The sequence below is a fragment of the Staurois parvus genome, unplaced genomic scaffold, assembly GCF_062004578.1.
Source record: "Staurois parvus isolate SC_StPar_1 unplaced genomic scaffold, SC_StPar_1.0 ptg002791l, whole genome shotgun sequence".
In the NCBI taxonomy this organism is placed as follows: Eukaryota; Metazoa; Chordata; class Amphibia; order Anura; family Ranidae; genus Staurois; species Staurois parvus.
The window spans coordinates 96,811-116,852 of record NW_028320587.1 but is presented as its reverse complement, the minus strand read 5'-3'; the positions used below and the strand labels follow the sequence as shown (position 1 = coordinate 116,852).

Genomic DNA, 20,042 nt, shown 5'->3' with positions numbered 1-20,042 from the left:
ACAGTGCACATCCCCCCCCCCCCCTCAGAATGTGAGGACAGTGCACATCCCCCCCCCCCCCTCAGAATGTGAGGACAGTGCACATCCCCCCCCCCCCCCTCAGAATGTGAGGACAGTGCACATCCCCCCCCCCCCTCAGAATGTGAGGACAGTGCACATCCCCCCCCCCCCTCAGAATGTGAGGACAGTGCACATCCCCCCCCCCCCTCAAAATGTGAGGACAGTGCACATCCCCCCCCCTCAAAATGTGAGGACAGTGCACATCTTCTCCCCCCCCCCATGTGAGGACAGTACACATCTCTTCCCCCCCCCCCCCCCCAATGTGAGGACAGTACACATCTCTCCCCCCCCCCCCAATGTGAGGACAGTACACATCTTCCCCCCCCCCCCCCCCCAATGTGAGGACAGTACACATCCACCCCCCCCCCCCCCCCAAATTAGGACAGTGAGGACAGTGCAGATATGACCCCCAGCCCCCCCTCCCCCCCCCCCCCCCCCAACGTCAGGACAGTGCAAATATAACCCCCCCCCCCCCCCCCAAAGCTGTTGGTGAAATGCCCCCCATTCATGACAGGTTGTATACATTGTGATCACATGACACCCGGTCCCAGGAGAGGCGCGCTCCTCCATATTGGTGTGAGATCTGATCCTGCAGGTGCCTCTCTGCCGCATTACCTGGACTGTGGCAGCGCAGCAAGTGGTTAAATCATTTTTTGCTATAAATTGGGAATGGGTAGGTTTTTCCCAAAAAATTTCAATTTTGTAAAGGCAATTATTTTTTTTTTTTTTTGGTGGGGGGAATTAGACCCCCTGTCAGACTTTCGTTGCTGTCTGTTCCCCATTAGGAAGATTTTTACCCCATTTGTCCTGTTTTATCGTTTCATTGAAAGTGAAGGCAAAACCCAAATTTTTAGTTGTCCACAGAACAGGAATGGAGGGAAATCTTCTAATGGAGACACTAGTTTTGGTGACAACCATCACTTTGGAGGAATTTCACTTCCTGTTTTGGCTGTGGAACAGGAAGAGAAGGGAAATCTCCTCCAATGGGACACAGATGGCATAACAACGCGACAACCGTTATAACCCTCCCTTACATTCAAAGTGGGGGGGGGGGGGAAGGTTTTGCCTAATAGGCCTACTTTACCCACTTGCCAATCAATGACAGCTGCAGTGTGGTTGTCCAGTTCTGGGAGGGCGTCATATGACATCCTCCTGTCCTTCGGACACAGCTGATGTGCTGTGGTAAAAGGCCAATCGCAGCGGCCTTTTACCACGTGATCAGCTGCGTCCGAAGGCCAATCACAGCAGCCTTTTACCACGTGATCAGCTGCGTCCGAAGGCCAATCACAGCAGCCTTTTTACCACGTGATCAGCTGCGTCCGAAGGCCAGTCACAGCAGCCTTTTACCACGTGATCAGCTGCGTCCGAAGGCCAGTCACAGCAGCCTTTTACCACGTGATCAGCTGCGTCCGAAGGCCAATCACAGCAGCCTTTTACCACGTGATCAGCTGCGTCCGAAGGCCAGTCACAGCAGCCTTTTACCACGTGATCAGCTGCGTCCGAAGGCCAATCACAGCAGCCTTTTACCACGTGATCAGCTGTGTCCGAAGGCCAATCACAGCAGCCTTTTACCACGTGATCAGCTGCGTCCGAAGGCCAATCACAGCAGCCTTTTACCACGTGATCAGCTGCGTCCGAAGGCCAATCACAGCAGCCTTTTTACCACGTGATCAGATGCGTCCGAAGGCCAATCACAGCAGCCTTTTACCACGTGATCAGCTGCGTCTGAAGGCCAGTCACAGCAGCCTTTTACCACATGATCAGCTGCGTCCGAAGGCCAATCACAGCAGCCTTTTACCACGTGATCAGCTGCGTCCGAAGGCCAGTCACAGCAGCCTTTTACCACGTGATCAGCTGCGTCCGAAGGCCAATCACAGCGGCCTTTTACCACGTGATCAGCTGTGTCCAATGACACAGCAGATCACCGGGTAAATGCAGTTGCCGGTTATCAGCTGCACATTCCTCGCACTGTCACAGCATGAGTAAAGTACTGCCGATAACTGGCAATTGTCAGAAAACAGATTGGCACTGATGATCAGAGCGTTGATGATCTTTGCCCAGCAGTGTCACCCATCAGTGCTGCCTATCAGTGCCTATCAGTGCAGCCTCATCAACACACATCAGTGAAGGAGAAAAATTACCTGTTTGCAAAATTTTATAACCGAAACCGTTTTTTTTTTTTTTCCCCCCAAACCTTTTGCTTGTTTGTGTGGAAAAAAATGATAAAAATTAAGTTTTGGTGCAGTGTTGCATGACCGCGCAGTTGTCAAAGTGTGACAGTGCTGAAACCTGAAAATTGGCCTGGGCAGGAAGGGGGTGACAGTGCCTGGTAGGCGAGGGGTTGAACCCCCTGACACCTCTCAGGGTCAGCACATACTATACAATGTAGAATCTAGAGAACCTGAGAAATGGGAACACTGAGCTCTCCCCACTGGAGTCCAGCAGAAGTAAGAGGCACCAACGGCCGAATAATTGGTATTTCAGTTATAGGAGTCGGTCTGGCCTACTGCCACGATCGCTGCACATTGTGTCCCTGATTTGTAGTCAAATCTTTTGAAGAAAATATGTTTACCATTTAATTGAATTATATTTGTTGTTTCTTGGAAATTTATTATGAATATTTTTATGTATTTTTTTTTTTTTTTTTGTATCCAGGACTTTCTCCCGATCTGCAGTCCATGGAACAGATCCGCAGAATCATGAGGCCCACAGATGTCCCTGACACAGGTAAATACTTGCTGCACTACTTCTTCCCGGGGGGTGGGGGATCTCCTACCCCCCCCCCCCCCCCCCCCCCCAGCTCATTGGCCCAGCAGTACAACTAGCTTCTGGTTTGGGACCAGTGAAGATGGAACCCCAAACTCATCCCTAGTTAGTTCCCTGAAGGGCTCGTTCACACTAGCTCTGCCCTCTGGAGAGTGATCCATGTTTGGTCTGCTCTTCAGAGGGAGCATTCGACCACCTCGCTGCCTGATTTAACTCCTTGAAGTCCACACTAACGCACCGCAACCAGATGCATTGTGTGCGTTTGCAGGGCACCTGCATAGGAAGTTAAATGGTGTCACGATCGCCACTACAGCCAATCACAGAAAGCTGTGTATTCATTTCATAAGAAAACAAAGATCCTTGTAAATGGCTGAGTAGCGCTCAGACCGATGTTTGTGGTCCAGAAGTGGAGTTCCTGTCGGACGGCCAGCACACAGCACTGTATACTGTACAGCTGAGCCTACATACACTTTATGCAGCCTGCCCAGTAAGCACATTTGTTAAATGCAGAAAATGAGAAATTTGGGCCAAATAAACAATTTAAAAGGACATTAAAGTGGTTGTAAAGGCTGAAGGTTTTTTTTACCTTTACACATTCTATGCATGAAGGTAAAAAGTCTTGTGTGCAGCAGCTCCCCCAGTACTCACCTGAGCCCCCTCTCGATCCAGCGATGTGCACGAGAGCCTAGGCTGTCCTGGGTCTCCCTCTACTCATTGGCTGAGACAGCAGTGGTAGCCATTGGCTCTCACTACTGTCAATCACAGCCACTGAGGAGGGAGTGGGGGTGGGGACCGAGCCATAGACAAATAGAGCAAGGCTCGGGAGATTGCACGCACCAGTGCCCCCATAGCAAGCGGCTTGCTATAGGGGGCACTGGTGAAGGGGGATGAGCCAGGAATGCCGGCAGGTGACCCGAAAACAAGAGGATGAGAGCTGCTCTGTGCAAAACTATTTTTTTATTATTCAGACTTTATGGCGCCAACAGTTTGCTCAGCGCTGTACAATATAACAGGAGACAATACAGCAACAATACAGATCAATACAAGAGGGATAGGAGGGCCCTGATCCTGGGAGCTTACACTCTATTCGTCTAGGTTCACATATGTACGGGTCCTGAGGGCCCTGATCCTGGGAGCTTACACTCTATTCGTCTAGGTTCACATATGTATGGGTCCTAAGGGCCCTGATCCTGGGAGCTTACAATCTATTTGGCTAGGTTCACATATGTACGGGTCCTGATCCTGGGAGCTTACAATCTATTCGGCTAGGTTCACATATGTACGGGTCCTGAGGGCCCTGATCCTGGGAGCTTACAATCTATTCGGCTAGGTTCACATATGTATGGGTCCTAAGGGCCCTGATCCTGGGAGCTTACACTCTATTCGGCTAGGTTCACATATGTACGGGTCCTGAGGGCCCTGATCCTGGGAGCTTACACTCTATTCGGCTAGGTTCACATATGTACGGGTCCTGAGGGCCCTGATCCTGGGAGCTTACACTCTATTCGGCTAGGTTCACATATCTACGGGTAGTGCCGCTGCGGATCCGCACAAAAATCTGTGCAGCCGCACCACCCACACAGAGGAATGCGGAGCGTGCCATTGATTCTATTGGCACGCCGCCTGCACTGGAAATCACAACCGTATTGGAACCTCGGCTGCGTTTTCAGAAGAAGTGCCGGGACTTCTTCCCTGCGTGTTCCGGGGCACGGGAGTCCATAAAATGAATGGGCTCTTGTGCTCACGCAAAACGTGGAACACAGATAAGTGAACCAGGGGTTACACAGAACAGGTAAGTATGACATGGTGTGTTTGTTTTTTTCTTTAAAGCCGCTCCTTGAATATCTCTTTAAACATGAAATTGGGCATTAATACTGTAATTGTCTAATACAATTACAGTATTAAAAATGTGCTGTAGTAAAGAGATATATAGATAGATAGATAGATAGATAGAGAGAGAGATAGAGAGATAGAGAGAGAGATAATAGATAGATAGATAGATAATAGATAGATAGATAGATAATAGATAGATAGATAGATAATAGATAGATAGATAATAGATAGATAGATAATAGATAGATAGATAGATAGATAGATAGATAGATAGATAGATAGATAGATAGATAGATAATAGATAGATAGATAGATAATAGATAGATAGATAGATAATAGATAGATAGATAGATAGATAATAGATAGATAGATAGATAGAGAGATAATAGATAGAGAGATAGAGATATATATATATATATCTATATATATATATTATATATTTTTTTAAGGTGTGCCAGATAAAAGCCTTGTAAAATGTTTAGGTAGCAAGTAGGTTATTGCCGACTTATCAAGTACGAACTTGAACAATCATTCTGATGCTGCTGGACATTGCGGACATCTAGGCTTCTGGCTGACAAAAGGGTTAAATTCGTCTCAATGTCGGGAAGTTGTGTTCAGCTCTGTAAAGGTTGCTGTGATTTGAGCCGCGAGGAGAGAGATTTAACGTTTGACAGGTTGACGTCGTCCAACAACTGCAGCCAAGTTCTGCCTTCGAGTACCAGAAACCCAGACGGCTCTGAGCCCGGGCCAGCGAGTACAAACCATCCGCTGTGTGATTCTGTATACCCGACTCTGAGGGGCGGCCCGTCTTCCTGCTGACATCCTCCTGACGTGTTTAGTACATAGCTGTCAAATGCCGGCCGACCATCGAAGAGCAAATATACACCCGAGACTGTGACAGGGTGGGGAATTATTTTCCAGGCTTGTCCAGCAATGTGATGCCAAGTGCACTATGGATCTGCTGAGTACAGGACCTGATGGCGAGCGGGTCGGAGGTGCCAATAAGAGGTTGATTGGTAGCGGTTCCTGTACTTTGCATACTGCTTGTGGTTGGTTTTGAATAAACCTGGAAGGCGTATGATCGATGGAACAGGGGGGGGGGCTGCCATGGATTGTTCCCTCTTTCCTGAGGAGAGGAAATCGCTCCTTGTTCAGATATGCTGCAGTCCCATGTGAAGGGCGAAGTACGGCGTGAATATTAACCACTTGCTGACCCCGTACTGTATGTATAGAAATGTTCTGCCATAAGGCGGGTATTACAGGACTGTGGTTGCAGCTGGAGATCAGCTGTTGTGTAAACATGATCCAGGTGGGTGATCACTTACTGCATTCTGAAGGGGCCCCCACCACCTAACACCACCCTATGGTGGTCCTCTGGGGACAGTGGTAAGTGGCCAGGACAGCTTCCCACAGGAGATGAGGAACATCCATTCCCCAACCACCTATGTGAGATATTAACCACTTCTGGTCCGGACGCTCTCCCCCCCCCCCTTCCGGTCCGGACGCTCTCCCCCCCCCCTTCCGGTCCGGACGCTCTCCCCCCCCCCCCTTCCGGTCCGGACGCTCTCCCCCCCCCCCCCTTCCGGTCCGGACGCTCTCCCCCCCCCCCCTTCCGGTCCGGACGCTCTCCCCCCCCCCCTTCCGGTCCGGACGCTCTCCCCCCCCCCCCCTTCCGGTCCGGACGCTCTCCCCCCCCCCCCCTTCCGGTCCGGACGCTCTCCCCCCCCCCCTTCCGGTCCGGACGCTCTCCCCCCCCCCCCCTTCCGGTCCGGTCACATGATCGGGACCTCACACAGAGGTCCCGTACAGCAATCGGTGTTCCACTATGTCCGGAGGACACAGCGGGCAGTGGATAGTGGTGCTCCGAGCTCCCATGGAGTGCACACAGTCCATAATGCACCGTTTATGAAAGGCAACCCACCCCTGCACTGCTGCCGTCTGGCCGTTTATATACAGCGGCCGAACAGCAAGTGGTTGCAAATTTATTTATTTTTTCTTTCCTAATAAACATTTTCTACTTGCTCTGTGCAATAGGTTTGAACAGAGCAGCCCCAAACCTCCTTTTCTGGGGTCCCCCAGCTGTGCTCTTGGCTCTTCTTCTCCAGGTGCCCCCATAGCAAGCCACATGCTATAGGGGCACTCATACGGGCTCGATTCTGAGCCAGGCTGTGTGCTTTTATAGACACGGGGCGCTCAGCCCCGCTCCCCACACATGATGTCGCTTCCGGCCTCCCAGGACCATAGAGATGGCCGAGGACCACCTGGTGCACAGCCAGCTCTGTGATAACCCGGCAGCAGTACCGGATCACGGCTCGGCCTTCCCGATTGCACAGCCCAGTAACAGCTCTGGATTACTTTTTACTTGAAAGAGGATCTCCAGCTTGAAATAACGGGATCATGTTTGTAGCCTCCACTATGATCCTGGTATAACCGCTTCCCTATCAGCATGTATCTGTACTATCACTGGTAGGGAAGCAGGTGATAAACCGCGGGGCTCCACCCACCCAGCCTCATCATACCTTCACACAGGGGTGTGAATGAACGAACTACAAGTACCATCAGCCACCGCAGCAGGCGCCTTGTCGTTCTCAATGAACTGCGAGGGTGCTAAGCATAGCTCATTGATTCTTCCTTCTCTTCAGTAACTTCCTATACAGGCGGTGCGGGCAGAGGCTCTGTAGGATCCTGAAATAAAAATAATTTTTTTTTTTTACACAAACGTGAATATTATCCATTATTTCAGGTACTTATATAGCTGTCAATTTACACAGCGCTTTCCATATATATTGTACATTCACATCAGTCCCCGCCCCCGAGGAGCGTACAATCTAAGGTTTATAGCTCACATTCATACATACACATACTAGGGCCAATTTAGACAGGAGCCAATTCACCTCCCAAAATGTCTTTGGCGTGTGGGAGGAAACCGGAGTACCCGGAGGAAACCCACGCCGGAACAGGGAGAACATGCAAACTCCAGGCAGGTGGTGCCGTGGTTGGGACTTGAACCAACAACCTGAGTACTGCCAGGCGGAAGTGCCAACCATTTATCTGCTGTGCTTTAAAAACTGTTGGACCTCATCGTATTCCGTGCCCGTCTGCTGGTGTCACGGTTGCAGAATCCACTCATCCATGTGTAAAGGCTTTCAAACACTCAAAGAACTTCAGCGCACATAACTTTTCTTTTGTTTTTTGTTTTTTTTTGTCTCGAGTACAGAATGGCCTGCTGGCTCTTACAGTTCGCTGCTGAGTTCTCGGTAAATTCCTCCTGCCTGGCTGCATTGTGTTGGAGCCCCTCCTTAGCCTGTCAGGTGTCAGCTGCTCTGCTACATATTACATGGGAACATCGACGCATACGTGTCACAGCTGGTCTGAGCTTCGCTGTAAACAATCCTCTGGATTGGCGCCCATCAGCGGTTCCGCTGCAACATCTGCCTCTTGTACTGAACGCACACTGCGAGCCTGGAATCCGGGGGCTCCGCGATGTGCTGCAGGCCATTTTCCTCTTGCTGGAATTGTAGCTGAAGTCGGGAACAGACAGTTCTTTTGCGCCTGATGGCACATGAGAGTACAGGATTACCCGGAGGAAACTCACACAAGGACAGGGAGAACATGCAACTCCATGCACATTGTGTCCTGGCTTGGAACAAGAGGACACCAGGACTGCAAGAACACATAGCAGCCAATCCCCTTTTGGCTTACTGGATTCAGATCGGGATAAATTGTTTGCTTTGGATTGCTGCAGCACATTCATAAAGTATTCAGACCCTCTTCACTTTTATGTTGCAACCTGATACTACAGTTGTTTTCTGTTCCTTTTTTTTTTTTTTCTCATAAATCCACACTCTATGCCCCATAATGACAGTGAGAAGAGAATTTTAGAAGTGTAGGAAAGACTGAAATCTCACATTGGCATAAGTATTCAGACCCTTTGCAACAACACTTGAAATTTAGCTCAGGCGCCTCCCATTATTCTTAATAGTTGAGATGTTTCTACACCCTGATTGGAGTCCTCCCGTGGTAAATTCAATTGATTGGACATGATTTGGAAAGGCACACGCCTCTCTATAAAAGGCCTCATCGAGGACAATTCATACTGTATCAGAGCAAAAGCCATGAGGTTAAAGGAACTGCTTGCAGAGCTCAGAGACAGGATTATTGCATCTGGGGAAAGCTTCAAACACGTTTCTGCTGCATTGAAGGTTCTCCAGAGCACAGTGGCCTCCATAATTATCAAATTGAAGAAAGAGGTGGTCACCCGACCAAACTGAGAAATCGGGGAGAAGGGCCTTAGTAAGCCATGAGGTTGAAGGAACTGCCTGCAGAGCTCAGAGACAGCATTATTGCATCTGGGGAAAGCTTCAAACACAATTCTGCTGCATTGAAGGTTCTCCAGAGCCCTGTGGCCTCCATAATTATCAAATGGAAGAAGTTTGGCACAACCAGGACTCTTCCAAGAGCTGGTCACCCAACCAAACTGAGCAATCAGGGGGAGAAGGGCCTTAGTAAGAGAGGTGACCAAGAACCCGATGGTCACTCTGATGGAGCTCCAGAGATCCTGTGTGGAAATGGGACAAAGGTCCAGAAAGACGACCATCACTGCAACCCTCCACTCATCTGGGCTTAGTGGCTGGACAGAAGCCTCTCCTTGGTGCCAAAAACATCTTAGAAGCTGATGTCTTCCGAGTTGTCCTGGACTCCTTCAGGTGTGACACAGCTCTGTCAGTTGAGTTTTGTATCATGGTCTTGCAAGATTTGATGACCCAGATTGCCCAGTTATTTGCTTACTCTTGTCACAGAGAGCACAAGTGCCCTTCCACGCCTCCGTGGCCTTGGCGACTATTGAACCATCGGCCAAAAAGACTGGTCTAATCCTGTGTGGCTCCAGTCCTTGACCGATTGCCCCTGAGGAGTTGGAAATCTGCTGTTGCTCTCCAAGTTAAAGGAGAATGTTCCGGCCTTGCTGTGGTGATTTGTTTGTTGAGTGTCTCGTGTCCGTTTATATGCCTAGGGTACTTAGTGCTGGACTGCAGAACTTTGTCCACATGGCCTTCAGGGGATAGAATCTCTTCAGACCAGCTCTTGGCACAACATCTTCATGGATGCAGCTGACTGCAGTCTGTTCCTTTGGCTTCAGCTGAGGAAGATGGCTGCTCTTGGAAAGTCTTCCACCTCCTTATCTGTTGAGAAACAACCCTTTTGTTTTCCCCAAACTTCCAAATCCATCACCTCCAGACCGATCTGTCTTATGTAGGGATGCACCAATATATCATCCGCCGAAGATGATCAGCAAATAAGTGCTGATAATGGCATGCTGCGTCCCGGTTGACGTCGGGGCCAAAGTGTCGTCCCGGTTGACGTCGGGGCCGAAGTGTCGTCCCGGTTGACGTCGGGGCCGAGGTGTCGTCCCGGTTGACGTCGGGGCCGAGGTGTCGTCCCGGTTGACGTCGGGGCCGAGGTGTCGTCCCGGTTGACGTCGGGGCCGAAGTGTCGTCCCGGTTGACGTCGGGGCGGAAGTGTCGTCCCGGTTGACGTCGGGGCGGAAGTGTCGTCCCGGTTGACGTCGGGGCGGAAGTGTCGTCCCGGTTGACGTCGGGGCGGAAGTGTCGTCCCGGTTGACGTCGGGGCGGAAGTGTCGTCCCGGTTGACGTCGGGGCGGAAGTGTCGTCCCGGTTGACGTCGGGGCGGAAGTGTCGTCCCGGTTGACGTCGGGGCGGAAGTGTCGTCCCGGTTGACGTCGGGGCGGAAGTGTCGTCCCGGTTGACGTCGGGGCGGAAGTGTCGTCCCGGTTGACGTCGGGGCGGAAGTGTCGTCCCGGTTGACGTCGGGGCGGAAGTGTCGTCCCGGTTGACGTCGGGGCGGAAGTGTCGTCCCGGTTGACGTCGGGGCGGAAGTGTCGTCCCGGTTGACGTCGGGGCGGAAGTGTCGTCCCGGTTGACGTCGGGGCGGAAGTGTCGTCCCGGTTGACGTCGGGGCGGAAGTGTCGTCCCGGTTGACGTCGGGGCGGAAGTGTCGTCCCGGTTGACGTCGGGGCGGAAGTGTCGTCCCGGTTGACGTCGGGGCGGAAGTGTCGTCCCGGTTGACGTCGGGGCGGAAGTGTCGTCCCGGTTGACGTCGGGGCGGAAGTGTCGCCCCGGTTGACGTCGGGGCGGAAGTGTCGCCCCGGTTGACGTCGGGGCGGAAGTGTCGCCCCGGTTGACGTCGGGGCGGAAGTGTCGCCCCGGTTGACGTCGGGGCGGAAGTGTCGCCCCGGTTGACGTCGGGGCGGAAGTGTCGCCCCGGTTGACGTCGGGGCGGAAGTGTCGCCCCGGTTGACGTCGGGGCGGAAGTGTCGCCCCGGTTGACGTCGGGGCGGAAGTGTCGCCCCGGTTGACGTCGGGGCGGAAGTGTCGCCCCGGTTGACGTCGGGGCGGAAGTGTCGCCCCGGTTGACGTCGGGGCGGAAGTGTCGCCCCGGTTGACGTCGGGGCGGAAGTGTCGCCCCGGTTGACGTCGGGGCGGAAGTGTCGCCCCGGTTGACGTCGGGGCGGAAGTGTCGCCCCGGTTGACGTCGGGGCGGAAGTGTCGCCCCGGTTGACGTCGGGGCGGAAGTGTCGCCCCGGTTGACGTCGGGGCGGAAGTGTCGCCCCGGTTGACGTCGGGGCGGAAGTGTCGCCCCGGTTGACGTCGGGGCGGAAGTGTCGCCCCGGTTGACGTCGGGGCGGAAGTGTCGCCCCGGTTGACGTCGGGGCGGAAGTGTCGTCCCGGTTGACGTCGGGGCGGAAGTGTCGTCCCGGTTGACGTCGGGGCGGAAGTGTCGTCCCGGTTGACGTCGGGGCGGAAGTGTCGTCCCGGTTGACGTCGGGGCGGAAGTGTCGTCCCGGTTGACGTCGGGGCGGAAGTGTCGCCCCGGTTTGACGTCGGGGCGGAAGTGTCGCCCCGGTTGACGTCGGGGCGGAAGTGTCGCCCCGGTTGACGTCGGGGCGGAAGTGTCGCCCCGGTTGACGTCGGGGCGGAAGTGTCGCCCCGGTTGACGTCGGGGCGGAAGTGTCGCCCCGGTTGACGTCGGGGCGGAAGTGTCGCCCCGGTTGACGTCGGGGCGGAAGTGTCGCCCCGGTTGACGCCGGGGCGGAAGTGTCGCCCCGGTTGACGCCGGGGCGGAAGTGTCGCCCCGGTTGACGCCGGGGCGGAAGTGTCGCCCCGGTTGACGCCGGGGCGGAAGTGTCGCCCCGGTTGACGCCGGGGCGGAAGTGTCGTCCCGGTTGACGCCGGGGCCGAAGTTGCCAGCCACATTAAATTTAATGAAGAAAAAACTAAATTTTCTGCCAAGTTTATCCTGATTTTTTTTTTTTTGTTTCGGCACCAGAGTTTTCATTTCGGTGCACCACTAGTTTGATCACTGAGGACCGGGTTGTCCCGGCCCTTTGGGTGTCTCTACTGCAATGGACCATCCTACTGGAGATTCCTCTTGTTCTGGATTCAGTCAGACGCCATGGCAGCGGTGTACGTCCATCATCAAGGAGGGTTCAGAAATGTCCCAGCAAGAGGTAGATCCGATCCTGTTCTGGACACAACTAAATGTTCCAACCTGGTCAGCAAAGACCATTTCCAGGCAAACGTTAGCTGGGGGAACGGCCTGGGATCATCTACCACAGTGGCACTGGACTGACACGGTGGGGAACATTCTGCACAGAGAGCAGGAGGGACATCCATAGTCCACCCCCCCCCCCCCAGCCCCCGCAACTGTTGAGCTCGGAAATTACGTTTAACTTTTTTCTAAATATAAAATATTGTGCAACATAAATTGCAACTACCATCATTTAATTCTCCAGGGTCTTGCTTTCAGAATGTATATATTTCTGGGAAGATTAGTTATTTCTATCAAGTGTAGATTTTAATGAGTGCAAAAATGTAAAAAAATGTCCCCGGTAGGCAGGTGGTTAAAGAGAAGTGTGGGGAATCCGCATGATTGAACTGAAATTGTCCAGCTATACACTTGAACTGTGTTTTGGGTTTTATAAAAAAAAAATTTCCTATGGAATCTGATGAAATTTCTATCACTGTTGTGTATTTTTCTGACCAGTGCTGTTTTCTGTCTGCTTCAGGTTTACTGTGCGACTTGTTGTGGTCGGATCCCGATAAAGATGTACAAGGCTGGGGGGAGAATGACCGCGGCGTCTCCTTCACTTTTGGGGCAGATGTCGTTAGCAAATTCTTGAACCGACACGACCTGGATCTGATTTGTCGAGCTCATCAGGTATGTCATCACTGCACTGCCTACAGATGCAGAACTTCGAAGCTTGGCATTCTGATTGGCCAATACCTGACAAATTGTGTAATTCCTTTCAAGAGGCTCTGAAGGCTGAATGTTTATTTTACCTTAAATCATTCTCTGCCTTTAAAGTTACTAAACCCCCAGACCCCGCATTCACTATATCCGCTGTCCCCGGACCCCGCATTCACTATATCCGCTGTCCCCGGACCCCGCATTCACTATATCCGCTGCCCCCCGGACCCCGCATTCACTATATCCGCTGTCCCCGGACCCCGCATTCACTATATCCGCTGTCCCCGGACCCCGCATTCACTATATCCGCTGTCCCGGACCCCGCATTCACTATATCCGCTGTCCCCGGACCCCGCATTCACTATATCCGCTGTCCCCGGACCCCGCATTCCACTATATCCGCTGTCCCCGGACCCCGCATTCACTATATCCGCTGTCCCCGGACCCCGCATTCACTATATCCGCTGTCCCCGGACCCCACATTCACTATATCCGCTGTCCCCGGACCCCGCATTCACTATATCCGCTCTCCCCGGACCCCACATTCACTATATCCGCTGTCCCCGGACCCCGCATTCACTATATCCGCTGTCCCCGGACCCCGAATTCACTATATCCGCTGTCCCCGGACCCCGCATTCACTATATCCGCTGTCCCCGGACCCCGCATTCACTATATCCGCTGTCCCCCGGACCCCGCATTCACTATATCCGCTGTCCCCGGGACCCCGCATTCACTATATCCGCTGTCCCCGGACCCGCATTCACTATATCCGCTGTCCCCGGACCCCGCATTCACTATATCCGCTGTCCCCGGACCCCGCATTCACTATATCCGCTGTCCCCGGACCCCGCATTCACTATATCCGCTGTCCCCGGACCCCGCATTCACTATATCCGCTGTCCCCGGACCCCGCATTCACTATATCCGCTGTCCCCGGACCCCGCATTCACTATATCCGCTGTCCCCGGACCCCGCATTCACTATATCCGCTGTCCCCGGACCCCGCATTCACTATATCCGCTGTCCCCGGACCCCGCATTCACTATATCCGCTGTCCCCGGACCCCGCATTCACTATATCCGCTGTCCCCGGACCCCGCATTCACTATATCCACTGTCCCCGGACCCCGCATTCACTATATCCGCTGTCCCCGGACCCCGCATTCACTATATCCGCTGTCCCCGGACCCCGCATTCACTGTATCCGCTGTCCCCGGACCCCGCATTCACTGTATCCGACCTCTCCCCGGACCCCGCATTCACTGTATCCGACCTCTCCCCGGACCCCGCATTCCCTGTATCCGACCTCCCCCCGGACCCCGCATTCCCTGTATCCGACCTCCCCCCGGACCCCGCATTCACTGTATCCGACCTCCCCCCGGACCCCGCATTCACTGTATCCGACCTCCCCCCGGACCCCGCATTCAATGTATCCGACCTCCCCCCCGGACCCCGCATTCACTGTATCCGCTCTCCCACAGTACACAGAACAAGGAAATGCCATTATTTTAGTAAATATAAACTGTTAAATACCTTTTCTCATCAGCAGTATAGAGCAGTCTTGTGATTTCTCAGTGTCCAGCAGAGCACTGGTTAAAGCTTGTAGGAGGAGTTTTTCTTTCTGCTGTAGGAAGATGCAGTTGGGGCCTTTCTGTGTCAGTGAAGCCACCTCAGGAAGCATCTATCTGTGGGGGCGCTCAGCAGAGGGAAGGGGCCAGACATGCTAGCAGGGTACCTGAGAAGAGGAGGATTGAGGCTACTCTGTGCAAACCCATTACAGCGTAGGTAAGTATAACGTTGGTTTTTTTTGTTTTGATTTTTTCTTTTTTGTTTTTTTTTAAATAAAAATGTCAGCATTTGAAATCACTTTAAAGGATTGGTTCACCTTTTGTATGTGACATTTTTTTTTTTTATTACTGTACTATACTTTATACTTTTTTTACTTTACTATTTTACATTTTTTTTTTTTTTTTTTTTTTTGAGCCTGTAGAGCATTTGCACCAGCGATCAGCAGTTCCCTGGTGCCATGCACGTCTCCTGCAGACCTGTCAGTGTGCGCGGTCTGGCAAGGCAGGCACTTTCACACTGACAGAATCAGTGAGCTGCCAGCTCCATGATAGTTGGAGAACTACAAGCCGACATCCACAATGGATAGGTAGTTGATTCGATGACAGAGCTCTGCATGGAGGTGAGAGAACCTTCAGCCTTTAGAGCCACTTATATGGAATATCCGCATTCCCTGAATGTCCCCCCCCCTCTATCAGGAGGTGAAACGATGGTGTTTTGTAGTCGCTCAGCAGAACGGTGTCATGGTCTGTCTTGTCCCCCCACCAGGTAGTAGAAGATGGATATGAATTCTTTGCCAAGCGGCAGCTGGTCACCCTGTTCTCCGCCCCGAACTACTGCGGGGAGTTTGACAACGCCGGGGGCATGATGAGCGTGGATGAGACCTTGATGTGCTCCTTCCAGGTATGTCAGACCAATGAAGCCGATGCAGGAACTACCCATCATACCCCCTCCCCCAGTGTAGGGAGCGGCAGTGCAGCTTCAAGCTTCCCACGATGGGAGAGGTGCAGCTCAGACAGGGAAGCGTATTACCTCTCAGCCAGCCGGTGAAATGCCGGCCAGCAGTTCCTTCATTTTCATCGTGTTTGTTCTCTGGAGTATTTTGCAGGATGAGATCTGGGAATGGGAGTTAAAAGTCGACCTAGAAAATGTTATTTTAGTTTTGTAGTGACCTAGCTTTCTGGGATTGCAGTCAGCAGTGCAGGGATGCCAGTCCTCTTCCTGTCTCTGACGTTCGTGCGCCGCGGGAGTTTAGGTTCGGATCTCCGGACTGAATTCCATAGAAGAAGCCCCCCTTCCCCTTCCATGTATTGCATGTACACAGCCTGTGGATGGGAGGGGGGCGCTCGTCGTCCATCAGACTCTCCAAAATCAAACTGTCACAGAAATAGATGTTCAGAGATGAGAAGAGGACCGGCAGCCTGACCAACGCAGCATATCCTTCATTACAGGTTAACTTGGGTCACTAAAGCTGTAGGGGGCAAAAATCTGATCTGGAAGGTTTCAAGCTGACTATTTACCAGGGAAGGTTTACTAGATGGAGCGGAGTCCTCCAGCAGTGCAGAGTATTTCAGGAGAGGAGAGTTATAGAGGAAGGAGCGGAGTCCTCCAGCAGTGCAGAGTATTTCAGGAGAGGAGTTATAGAGGAAGGAGCGGAGTCCTCCAGCAGAGCAGAGTATTTCAGGAGAGGAGTTATAGAGTAAGGAGAGGAGTCCTCCAGCAGTGCAGAGTATTTCAGGAGAGGAGAGTTATAGAGGAAGGGGCGGAGTCCTCCAGCAGCGCAGAGTATTTCAGGAGAGGAGTTATAGAGGAAGGAGAGGAGTCCTCCAGCAGTGCAGAGTATTTCAGGAGAGGAGAGTTAGAGTAAGGAGAGGAGTCCTCCAGCAGTGCAGAGTATTTCAGGAGAGGAGAGTTATAGAGGAAGGAGCGGAGTCCTCCAGCAGTGCAGAGTATTTCAGGAGAGGAGAGTTAGAGTAAGGAGAGGAGTCCTCCAGCAGTGCAGAGTATTTCAGGAGAGGAGAGTTATAGAGGAAGGAGCGGAGTCCTCCAGCAGTGCAGAGTATTTCAGGAGAGGAGAGTTATAGAGGAAGGAGCGGAGTCCTCCAGCAGTGCAGAGTATTTCAGGAGAGGAGAGTTATAGAGGAAGGAGAGGAGTCCTCCAGCAGTGCAGAGTATTTCAGGAGAGGAGTGTTCTGGAGGAAGGGGCGGAGTCCTCCAGCAGCGCAGAGTATTTCAGGAGAGGAGTTATAGAGGAAGGAGCGGAGTCCTCCAGCAGCGCAGAGTATTTCAGGAGAGGAGTGTTCTGGAGGAAGGGGCGGAGTCCCCCGGCAGTAGGTCAGTCACATGGGGTATGTTGTATAGGATTCTGGACTCTAACATGCTGCATATTCTCCTCCGTAGATCTTGAAGCCATCGGAAAAGAAAGCGAAGTACCAGTATGGCGGTCTGAACTCCGGCCGCCCCGTGACGCCCCCTCGGACAGCGAACCCGCCGAAGAAGAGGTGAAGAGCGTATGGTCCTGCAGACTCCCGATCCCCATCAGACTCCACCTTATATTACACGTGTGCACTGTAACATCACCTCGCCATTCTGACCCTCCTTTTTAAACATGTCACGCGCGTTTACCTTACACGAGACAGGTAAAAGATTCCGGACTTTTAATCTGCTTCCCTCCCAAGTCTAGTATGCGCCGCTAAAAAACCAACACAAGCCCCGCCCATCTCCCGCCACGGCATTGCAGACTCCTCCTCCATAACATAGTCACACAAAAAAACTGCAAGCCCGTTCCAAAAAAAAAAATCCGGCTAGGGTCAAAAGCAGCGTCGCTCATTGTCCCACCGCGTCCTACAGCGTCGCATTAACCCTTTCAGTTCCAGCCCAGATTTTACAGTGCGCCATTCTTTATTGTATGTCCTGGCGCGGGGGGGGGGGGGGGGGGTTGTGGCTCCCTACCGCTCTGGCATTGAAGGGGTTAGTCTTTACCATTGTCTCTGAAGCCTCACCGCTTTTATCTTTTTTTTTTTTTTGTTTTTTTTTGTTTTTTTCTTTTTAAATAGTTAGTTGTAATTTCTGACTTCCCCTTTAAAAATAAGAAATCACCCGTTTTGTGTGTTCTGTGGTATTTTTTGCTTTTTTTCCCCCACACTAGCTGTTTTTGTTTTTTAGTTTTTCCTCTACAGTCTCGCCTAGACAAGCGACCACTTTTGTTGGGGGTTCTTTACCTGCTTTTTGACATTAAAGATTACTCTTCTTGGTACCTATGGTTTGTGTACAGCTTGCTTCGTACAGGACGATGTCAGGAGAACGAACTGATCATCGCAGCCGATCTTCTCCCCCCTCCCCTCCCCCGTAATGTCCACCACGTGTTCTTGGCTTCACTCGATGTTTTTGTTTTTCTTTTTTGTTTTTCTTTTTGAACTGACATTCGGTCCTCCTGGCATTACTGTAGTTGGCAGTTTCACCTTTCTCCTCCACGACCTCTAACCTCCCCCCCCCCCCCGACTTCAGTTCCAGTGTATTACAGCATGTATTGACGAAACGTTTGTTTGCACATGAACGCCTGTTTTCTGATTCTACAGCTCATAGTCCCTTCTAGGTCCTTCCTGGAGTCGCGTCGTATATGGACTCCAGGATCCGGGGTTTAGAAGCGATGAATTTTTGCAGACCGTACTTGCTGCTAGCCACACCTCCCTGACCCGCGTCCGGGGGTTAGTATGAGCGTGTCGGGCGCACGGCGCTGGCAGCGATTTTACTGAGCAGAGTAAGTAGGAGCCACGGTGGAGTCGCGAAGAGAAACGTTGGCTCCGCCCATAAAGGCGCTGCCACGGCTGTGCGTCAGACAGGCGCGCATTAACTGATTTACAAGCAGCAGTCACACTATTAACAATGAATTGTATTCTTTACAAGCAATCTACTAAATGCTTTAAATATCTTTTGTTTGTTTTCTTTTCTTTTTTTTTTTTTCTTTCCGTTTAATTCAATAAAATGTCATTAGAAAAAAAATAAAATCTGAAAATGTGATTTGTGTTCAGCAGGAGCACGTTCGCTGTTAGGTGGGCCTAGTGTAGATGAGCGGAGCGACCGGAGGCTTCTATGGGGGGATTCCTAGAGGGGAACTACAATCTGAGCCCCACAAACTAATCAAAGAAAATGATCCCAACCATCCATTCATGTCTCCAACCATCCATTCATTCATGTCGCCATCCATCCATTCATTCATGTCTCCATCTATCTATCTATCCATCTGTTCATCTGTCTTTGTCCATCCGTCCACCCATCTATCCATCCATCCATCCACATCTCCATCCATCCATCCACGTCTCCAACCATCCATTCATTCATGTCTCCATCTATCTATCTATCCATCTGTCTTTGTCCATCCGTCCACCCATCTATCCATCCACCCACATCTCTGTCCATCCATCCACATCTCTGTCCATCCATCCATCCACATCTCTGTCTATCCATCCATCCATCCACATCTCCGTCCATCCATCGATTCATATCTCCATCTATCCATCCATTCATTCATGTCTCCATCTATCTATCTATCTATCCATCCGTTCATCTGTCTTTGTCCATCCGTCCACCCATCTATCCGTCCACCCATCTATCCGTCCACCCATCTATCCGTCCACCCATCTATCCGTCCACCCATCTATCCGTCCACCCATCTATCCGTCCACCCATCTATCCGTCCACCCATCTATCCGTCCACCCATCTATCCGTCCACCCATCTATCCGTCCACCCATCTATCCATCCATCCACATCTCCGTCCATCCATCCACATCTCCGTCCATCCATCCATCCACATCTCCGTCCATCCATCCATCCACATCTCCGTCCATCCATCCATCCACGTCTCCGTCCATCCATCCATCAATTCATATCTCCATCTATCCATCCATCTATCCATCCGTTCATCTGTCTTTGTCCATCCGTCCACCCATCTATCCATCCACCCACGTCTCTGTCCGTCCATCCACCCACGTCTCTGTCCGTCCATCCACCCACGTCTCTGTCCGTCCATCCACCCACGTCTCTGTCCGTCCATCCACCCACGTCTCTGTCCGTCCATCCACCCACGTCTCTGTCCGTCCATCCACCCACGTCTCTGTCCGTCCATCCACCCACGTCTCTGTCCGTCCATCCACCCACGTCTCTGTCCGTCCATCCACCCACGTCTCTGTCCGTCCATCCACCCACGTCTCTGTCCGTCCATCCACCCACGTCTCTGTCCGTCCATCCACCCACGTCTCTGTCCGTCCATCCACCCACGTCTCTGTCCGTCCATCCACCCACGTCTCTGTCCGTCCATCCACCCACGTCTCTGTCCGTCCATCCACCCACGTCTCTGTCCGTCCATCCACCCACGTCTCTGTCCGTCCATCCACCCACGTCTCTGTCCGTCCATCCACCCACGTCTCTGTCCGTCCATCCACCCACGTCTCTGTCCGTCCATCCACCCACGTCTCTGTCCGTCCATCCACCCACGTCTCTGTCCGTCCATCCACCCACGTCTCTGTCCGTCCATCCACCCACGTCTCTG

General features: G+C 52.3%; 1 protein-coding gene across 1 annotated transcript; it reads left to right on the top strand.

Moving 5' to 3' along the window:
- Positions 1 to 2,715: 2,715 nt before the first annotated feature.
- LOC149429123 (serine/threonine-protein phosphatase PP1-beta catalytic subunit) lies at positions 2,716 to 18,499 on the top strand (the record flags this gene model as incomplete). The annotated part of the gene is made up of 4 exons (XM_089666707.1): positions 2,716 to 2,787; positions 12,743 to 12,894; positions 15,261 to 15,395; positions 16,893 to 18,499. Coding segments are annotated over 4 exons (464 nt in total), but the record flags the coding sequence as incomplete, so codon positions are not given.
- Between the last annotated feature and the right edge of the window lie 1,543 nt (positions 18,500 to 20,042).